The sequence below is a fragment of the Asterias rubens genome, chromosome 6 (assembly GCF_902459465.1).
Source record: "Asterias rubens chromosome 6, eAstRub1.3, whole genome shotgun sequence".
NCBI classification, from domain to species: domain Eukaryota; kingdom Metazoa; phylum Echinodermata; class Asteroidea; order Forcipulatida; family Asteriidae; genus Asterias; species Asterias rubens.
The window spans coordinates 3712930-3721018 of NC_047067.1; the positions used below are offsets into that span (position 1 = coordinate 3712930).

The window sequence follows — 8089 nt, forward strand, 5'->3', positions numbered from 1 at the left end:
TCTTCGCCATGTTGATTTTGTCCGAACTGTCAATATCAAACTTGGTATTTTAGTACCAAACTATGATGGTTCGTCAACGACCGTCAGTGACCAGCGTTTTGTTGAGGCTTACTTTGACACACTTGAGGGCGCTACATAAGTTTATTAGTGGACGCACAGATGCACAATGAGTGGTTTAGAAAATAGCTCCGCTGAAATTTCAACCCAGCTAGTTTGTGAGCAAATTTATGAGCAAATTATGTAAAGCAAGGATAATGTTCCTTTTGTGGCAGCAACACAAGGGGGAACTTTTGAACATTATTGAAATATTATATGCACAAAAGGCCTCTTACCTTATTAAATTTTCAATCATTTTAAATTTCTATTGAGTTGGAGCATGGAGAAATCTCTTTCTTTCACGGTTAGAGTTTTTTGCCCGAAACAGCCTAGCATTCCTTTATTATACTTTGATGTTTCCATTTTATGGATGCTGGACACACCCCTCCCCCTTCCCCAACCCTCAAACAAGAACCAGTGAGTTCGTAGCGCGCGGGAAAAGTTCGAATTCAAACGTCGCATAATTGACGGTCGTTGACTTTAGTTTCATTCTAGCACGGAATTTTTCGGACTGAAGTCGATGCTCTGTTTACGTGGGTACACCATAGAGCTATAGCTCTATGGGGTGTACACTTAACCGTACTTGCCATTACGCTGTTGTTTTTTAAGAATGTCATTGCTTTTGGTTGTGCAACGATTTTAGCACTTGTTTTGCAACCACAGAGAACCTATCATCGGGAATTAAGGTATGAACTTTTAAATATTTTTAGCCGATATTTATGTGACTTAAAATCTAACTAAATAGCTTGACGTTGTCCAAAATACGTGAACAGAAATGTCATAAACATTTTAGAATCCAACAGGAAACAGTCACGGTCCCGCATTTATTGCATTGACTGGAATACTGACATTTGTGTAACAGACGACTGTTTTTATAATTTTTTTAGTTGTTTTTTAAAATTTTAGATTTAGAACTTCTTAATCTTATACTAAAAAGGAGAAGCAATTTTCTTGAGTTGATTGATGTCTTCTTAAAAGGAAAAGAAGATAATCTGATGGTTGTTCCGTTCTTTTTAGTATTATTAGTTACCAATTAGCATAATTATACAATAGTCAATATATACAGAGTGACAAAATGTTTTGCAATAGACCTGTTTAATTTAAAAAAATATTTGTAAACAAATAAATTAAAGTTACAATAACTGTTCCTCATTTTGTTATAAAATAGGGCACACCAAATTAGACCAGTGAAGCAGTATCATAATAATTTCTCTTTCTCGGATTTGTAGAACAGTCAGCCTAAAAAGATGCCTATAAAGAAGTTCCATCAAATTTCGTGACCAACAAATTTAAAGATAACAAAAATTGCAAAGAAGATGTAAACTAATTTGACAGAAGGTCGGTAATAGCAATGCAGAATTTGAAATACATATTTTTGTCATATATAAGCACAGATTTCTAAGCTAAGTTTATCCTAAATTTATTGGGGGTTTTTAAGTTTCTATTTCAGCAGGTTGTTCGATTTTGATTGTTGTTTTATTAGTTATTTTTATTTCCTTTTTTTTCTTTTTCTTTGTCATTTTGTATAAAGCAGTGTTTAAAACCAGACAATAAGCCATGGCAAGCAGTTCCCCCACCAATGATGACGAAGCTACTCAAGTTATTCGTCAGAAATTGATTGCAGAGAAGATCAAGTTATGGGCTCCTCCGTACACAGAAAAGGGCGCCACTTCAAAAGGCGTCTATCCAGAGGTATGTAATAATGGCTTGAGTTTTGTCTGCACCTGCTACTTTGCACTTCAATCTATGTGCGAGTATACTGGAGGAGGTTTCTCTCAGCTGATTTCCTTTTCTTCTTTTCAAAACAGTGCCATAGAAAACTGAAAAACACTGTACAAAAGTTTAGTGTGATCGGTCATTTCCTCTTTTTGTTTGGCAATTAGAAAGTAGCATGTCTGGTATCGGAAGATGAAGATGATGATAATGATGATGATGATGATAAACATAACATGTGTTGGTACTTATTATGTTTGGTTGACCTTTGTCATTCCGACAGTTTAACATAAGAACACAAAACCCACAGCTTCTTAATATCAGAACTGCCAAGCAAATTTAATTTTATATTTGAAGTGAAAATATTTCTATCAAAAGATCAGTGACAAAAAAGCTGAGAACATTAACCAGAGCTGCTGAACCTGTTTTTTTTATTAAAGGAACTTCTTGAGCGCTACGCATCAGAATTGAAACTCCCAAGGCAAGTTGTGGAAGAGACTCTAGAGAGTCTACGGTTACACACCCTGGCTAGACTTGCCACAAGACGTCTACAAGAGGCAACATTGATGGTTAAATTAACCGGCAATATCCCAGGAGGACAAACATCCACAGAGAAGAAGACTTTTGATCTTCAGACTGAGCTGGAAATCACTGGCAAAGATCTTAAACAAAAGTGAGTACAAATTTTGCTTTTTATGTCATGAAATAAGATTAGTTGTTATGTAAAATGAATAAATGTAGAAATTGCCAACTGGGTCCAATATCACAAAGTTAGGCAGAAAATACTGCAGCAAATTCCTTTGCTTAGCAGTCAGGCACCAGTTGCAACAATGTAAACTTTATGGAATTTTGGCTGGTAACCAGTTTCTGTATGGAAGCAATATTTTGTGTATGTTTTCACGCTTAAGAAAATTGCTGCCTGATTGATGTTTCCTGGGAGTAAATGATTTCCTGAATGGGTTTGAGAGTGTAATGTTTGGTTGCCATGGCTACATGCTACCACATTAAGAGGATGAATGGATTATATGGGGATGGACTGTTATGACAATAGACTTCAGAATGTTGCAATTTGTCTGAATGCAGGCCTTGAAATAACCAATGGCACCACAGCAATTGACATGATGCCCTGTGCTTTTGCAGTGCTGTGCTTTTAATTACCTCTGCAAGGTTCCAAAACAAACTGACACTTTCCTCATTGAAGTGCCCCTTATACCTGAGGTAAACTGATGTGCCCCTTCGAAAATCAAGGCCTGTGAATGTGTCTCAAATTGCCAAGAATTCTATAATTTTAAACAAAATATGTTCCAATTTGATAGAATCGCAGAGAGGAGCGGGATACCAGAAGATCATTTAAAGCTCATAAGTTGCGGCTCCGTTCTTCAAGATGCAGCTTCCATTCACAGCCAACATGTCCGACATGGCTCTCAGGTGATGGTCATCTGTCTATCAGAGACGGAGATTGAAGCAAGGGGGCGAGAAAAGCAAGCCACTAATCTCATCAAGACCAAAGAGGCTGCAGCAATTTTGGCAAAGAGGAAAGATGGTAGGTGTCATGATAATTTTTTTACAAAAATTCCTTGGCACACAAACACTTTGAACCGTACCTTCACTAAAGATTGGTTTCCAAATTTTCTCCAACCACGTTCATGAAAACAATTATGGTACAGTGACCTGCGAAAAAATCTATCGGTAAAGATTTAAGAGTGACAGTGTCAACTTAAGTTCTGGGAGAAGAACATAATTATTTTTAACTCCAACCAGTTCTTCTTTATCAGTGTACACCTACAGTAATTAACCCACAAATTAATTACCATAACCATTGTCAATCATGAATCTAATTGATTTCTTTTGTTTTTAACAGGTGGGAGTAGCGGCAGTAGAGAGCGATACTTCCTTCAGATTGCAGACCAAACTGGTAAACCGATAGACATACCTGATGATGAGCGAGAAGCCTTGTCTGTCGCTCTCACACTGAACGAGAAAGGAAAGGCGTGTCTGAAGAGAAAGCAATACGGAGAAGCATTGCTGATTTTATTGGAAGCTGAGAAAGCCTTTAGGTCTGTTTGAGTTTCCGTTGTTTATGCAAATTTTCAAAAAGTCAACAACAAATATTTTGTCTTTGTCAAACCAAAACAAGAAGCGAGTATTTGATGTACAAATTAGAGTTTCAGAAGGAACTGATTTGAATTTAAAGTTTATAAAACTTTGTACTAAATCAAGCGAAGTACAAATAAATATAGTCATACAACCATTCATGTAAAATACCTTTGATTGTGGAGTGGACATTTTATTTGTCAAAGTCCAATTACAAACATTTCCTGGCATCAAATCTTATGATTTGTTTCATGAAGTAAAAGCTTTCTTATAGATTATTCTGGACTGATTATTTTTCAGTCAGTGCCGATCAGAGATCCTGAATACCGTTGACAATTTCGCTGTTCTTTGTCTTGACATTGTGTGGTGTTACCTGTGCCTTCAAAACATGAATGAACTGCCTGATGCAGGTAAGTTAGCCCATTTCAGCTCATTTCCTCAGAAAATTAAAGATGTTTTTCAAAAAGTGTATCATAAAATTATTTGACACATAATAGTTTTTGAGTTGCATTGTTTTATTATAACTGATTTGCCTATTCTTTAATCAATATTTAGAAGCCAAGCTGAAAAGATGTGAAGATTGTTTCAGGCGTAGCTATGGCGACGACCTTCAACGGCTGACTAGTCTTAAAGGTCAAAACACCCAAGAGTTGGCATTATACGTTCGACTGTATCTACTACAAGGCATCCAAGCATTTTATCAACAAGAGAGGAATAAATCACTTGAACTATTACAGAAGGTATGACCCTTAGTGTAGTTCCGATAGACAATCTAGACCTAATTTCCAAAAGCTGTTAAGCAGAAAAGACTGCTTAGTAAATATATGCTAAGCAAAAGTTGGGCACCAGGCCCTTGGTGGTAGAGTTGGCATACTCGTTTATTTCCTAGCCTCCCAGCTCTAGGACCATGGTTCAAATCACACCAGGGGCCATGGCACTATTTGGATTGGGTTTTCAGTACCTGACTGCGATGGTTTTCTCTGAAATAATTAAAACTGAAATTTCCTTCCTTGTCTTCTCTTCATTGGGTTCTTGGCTTGGATTAAGTTCCCTTTTCTGAGAGTACTTGGCTTCACAACCCGAATAAATAAAACGGAATGGTAACTAAACTATTTTTGCCAGTGACAGATGCAGTGTACCCCCCCCCCCCCAATTGTCTTGCTGTAATTTTTGCTATTCACAGATGATATTCCATTTCTTTAATATCAACAGTCTGAGGGTATACTAGCATCTCTACAAGTGGATGAGGGCAAACTCATGCAAGTGATTTCAATGGGGTTCGATGTCCGTGAGGCTAGGCTTGGTTTACGAGCCGCTCATGGCAGCGTCTCGTTGGCTGTAACTAACATCACTGAGCAGAGGGAGAGGAGAAAAGAGATCCAAGAGAAGGAGAAACAGAAACAGAAGAAAAGACGGCTGGAAAAGAGACTAGGGAAGACGGCAAATGGAGAATGGTATGAATGGATAGGATTATGTGTCTTTCAATTACATGTGATTAGTTAACGGCGTGTCGTGGCCGAGGGGTTAAAAGCATCGAACTCAAGCTCTGGTGTTTCTGATCAGCAGAGTGTGGGTTTGAGTCACAGTCTTTACACCTGTGTCCTTATCTGATGCCTCGACCTCCGGATGGGACATAAAGCCCTTGGTCCCGTGCGTTGTGTAACGCACATACCGTGCACTTATCGAAAAGAGAAGGTGTTTGCCCTGGTTGGTGTTCCTGGTTTGATTGGTTGCATATTGCACCGCAGCACCTTGTAAACCAGTACATGGTGCTATGTAAAAAGAGTGGGTCTCATGATTCAAAACAGAGGCCCACATACCTTAAAGGAAAATAGTACTTAGGAGAATACTGAATGTTAAAGTGCCTTGAGCGTCACTGAGTGACAGATATGAGTGCTATAGGAAACCACTACAATGTGGAATTAGGGAAATTTGGGGTTCCACAGTCCTCAGTGGTTGCCAATGCTATTAATAATACTCGGAATTATTAACATAATATTTCATTGAATCCTTAATCTTTCAGGGTCAAGGCGGAGATCTACCACACCCTCATCTCTATGGGATTCCCAAAGACCGCCGTGGTCTCTGCCCTGAAGCAGACCAACAATGACCTTCATCGAGCTCTAGAGGTCATGCAGGAACACCCTGACCTATTGACCATGATGGATACGGATGAGCGACCATGGCAGGGTCAAGCTACAGATGAGATGATTGCCCAGGTAAGCAATGAGCATGTTCGAGTGCGAACATTTAGTCGACCTGTAATTTACCACTGACCAGCAATTTACATGCGCAGTGACACTCAACTGCCTCACTAGGAAGCCTAGTCATATCATTGGTACCGGTACCACATTATTCAACACTATGCCTTCTGCCTTTTCACTTTACAACTGTTATCATGGAACAGGCTTTCACGTGTTGAAGGTATAGTACATTGTTTTCACAGACGTATCCATAGCTGTAGCCGCCTGCGAATGGGAAGCAAATTTGACGTCACAATTATCCTTTCGCAGCGATATTCGCAAGTGAGTTGAGCAGAGCTTAACTGCTGTGAATATTCGTTGCAAATTTTGTGACGTCAACATTCGCTTCTCATTCGCATTCCCAGGAAGTCTGAACCGGGCTTTTGGCAGGGCTTGATCAGAAATACATAGAGTGTTCAAGTATTGTATCTATTCAAACTTTGGGTCCCATTGTACATGTAGTCAGTGTCTTTAAATAGACATAATAATAATAATAATACACGGTTTTTATATAGCGCTTTTTCACGGGGTGTCTCAAAGCGCTTCCGACATTATTACCCCTGGTCACTGGGCCTTAAATCATTCCTTAAACCATCTCAGCTCCCTGGGAAGTATACAGCCTGTGCGACAATTATATGCGCTACATGGCTAAACCAATCACAAGAACCATCTCTGCCCTCACAGGTACCCATTTACCCTTGGGTGGAGAGAAGCAATTATAGTTAAGTGTCTTGCTCAGGGACACAAGTGTCACGACCTGGATTCGAACCCACACTCTGCTGAACAGAAGCATCAGAGCTTGAGTTCGGTGCTCTTATCCACTCGGCCACGACACCCCACATAGAGACATAAGTTTTACAATTTTTTATATGGTTAAAAACTAATTTCGTTACAGGTTAGTGAGCTTGGCTTCAACCGGGATGTGGCACAGCTTGCTTTGTTTCGTTACCATGGTAATGTTGGGAAAGCTGTAGAGGTTCTTCTGTCAAACGGAGGAATGTTGCCTCCACAAGCTGCAACTCCCTCCTCAGGTAATTCAACATTACATACACAAAAAACATAGTCTTTTATAACTTGCTGTATTGGGTGTCTTGGCCAGTGGTTAAGAGTGTGGATCAGGAGTAAGATACTTTACTATATTGCTTCTCTTCACCCAGGGTTATGAATGGGTACCTGTGAGGGTAGAGGTTGATAGAGGCACAAATGTAAAGCGCATTGATATGTTATTGTAAAATGCGCTATACATGTACAAGAACTAGATACTATTATTATTAAGGTATTATTGCAAGTCTATCTTTTTCCTTTTTTTTATCTAAATTGTATTTATTTTGCAAAAAATAGTTAATGGCCTGAGGTTTCAACCCTAGCAGAGTCTTTCTTGATGTCTTTCTTGTATTTATTTTCATAATTTGTTTTTGTTCCTCTACTGGTATCATTTTTAAAGATCCATCAAGAGCGTCTACAAGTCGAACCGATCCATCTTCTTCAGATGAGGAGCTGACAGATGAACAGCGGAAGGCCATTGCCGACATCGCCCCTGACATTCCTGACCATGAAGAGGATTACTTGGACCTCACACTGGAGGAAGAGGCAAAGTTCATCCAGGAATACAAGGTCATGTTAGCATCTCTCAGTGGTTAAGAATTGGGGAAATGAGTGGTGTTGTACACAAATTCAAGCAATAGACCAACAGGAAACTGAACAAGTCATAAGTTTGGTTGTACAAAAAAACAATGATAAGACTAGAACCTGTGACCTCCTGATGAAGAAACAAGCGCTCTACCAACTGAGCTATCCATCTTTCAGTGGTTGAGATAAACTGGAGGAAATTCTTTGAGTTGTTTACAAAATTCAAGCAGAAGTGACCACAGGGAAACTGACTGGGTAATGTTTAAATAAATTTGGTTGAAGAAAGAAAAAATGACTAGAGCGGGATTTGAACC

The 8089-nt window shown here is 39.0% G+C and overlaps 1 protein-coding gene across 3 annotated transcripts; it reads left to right on the plus strand.

Annotated features, from left to right (window-relative positions):
• The first annotated feature begins 660 nt into the window (after window positions 1-660).
• LOC117291915 (NEDD8 ultimate buster 1-like) lies at window positions 661-8089 on the plus strand. Of its 3 annotated transcripts, none has more exons than XM_033773920.1 (11): window positions 661-782; window positions 1628-1788; window positions 2250-2482; window positions 3126-3352; window positions 3671-3866; window positions 4204-4313; window positions 4459-4643; window positions 5116-5357; window positions 5927-6122; window positions 7042-7177; window positions 7591-8089. In XM_033773920.1, the coding sequence occupies exons 2-11, from the start codon at window positions 1654-1656 to the stop codon at window positions 7785-7787; spliced, it is 1857 nt and encodes a 618-aa protein (XP_033629811.1). In that variant the 5' UTR covers window positions 661-782; window positions 1628-1653; the 3' UTR covers window positions 7788-8089. The 3 variants fall into 3 exon arrangements, with proteins under 3 accessions (XP_033629811.1, XP_033629810.1, XP_033629812.1); XM_033773919.1 differs by having other exon boundaries at window positions 1631-1788; XM_033773921.1 differs by lacking the exon at window positions 7042-7177 and having other exon boundaries at window positions 1631-1788; window positions 7591-7742.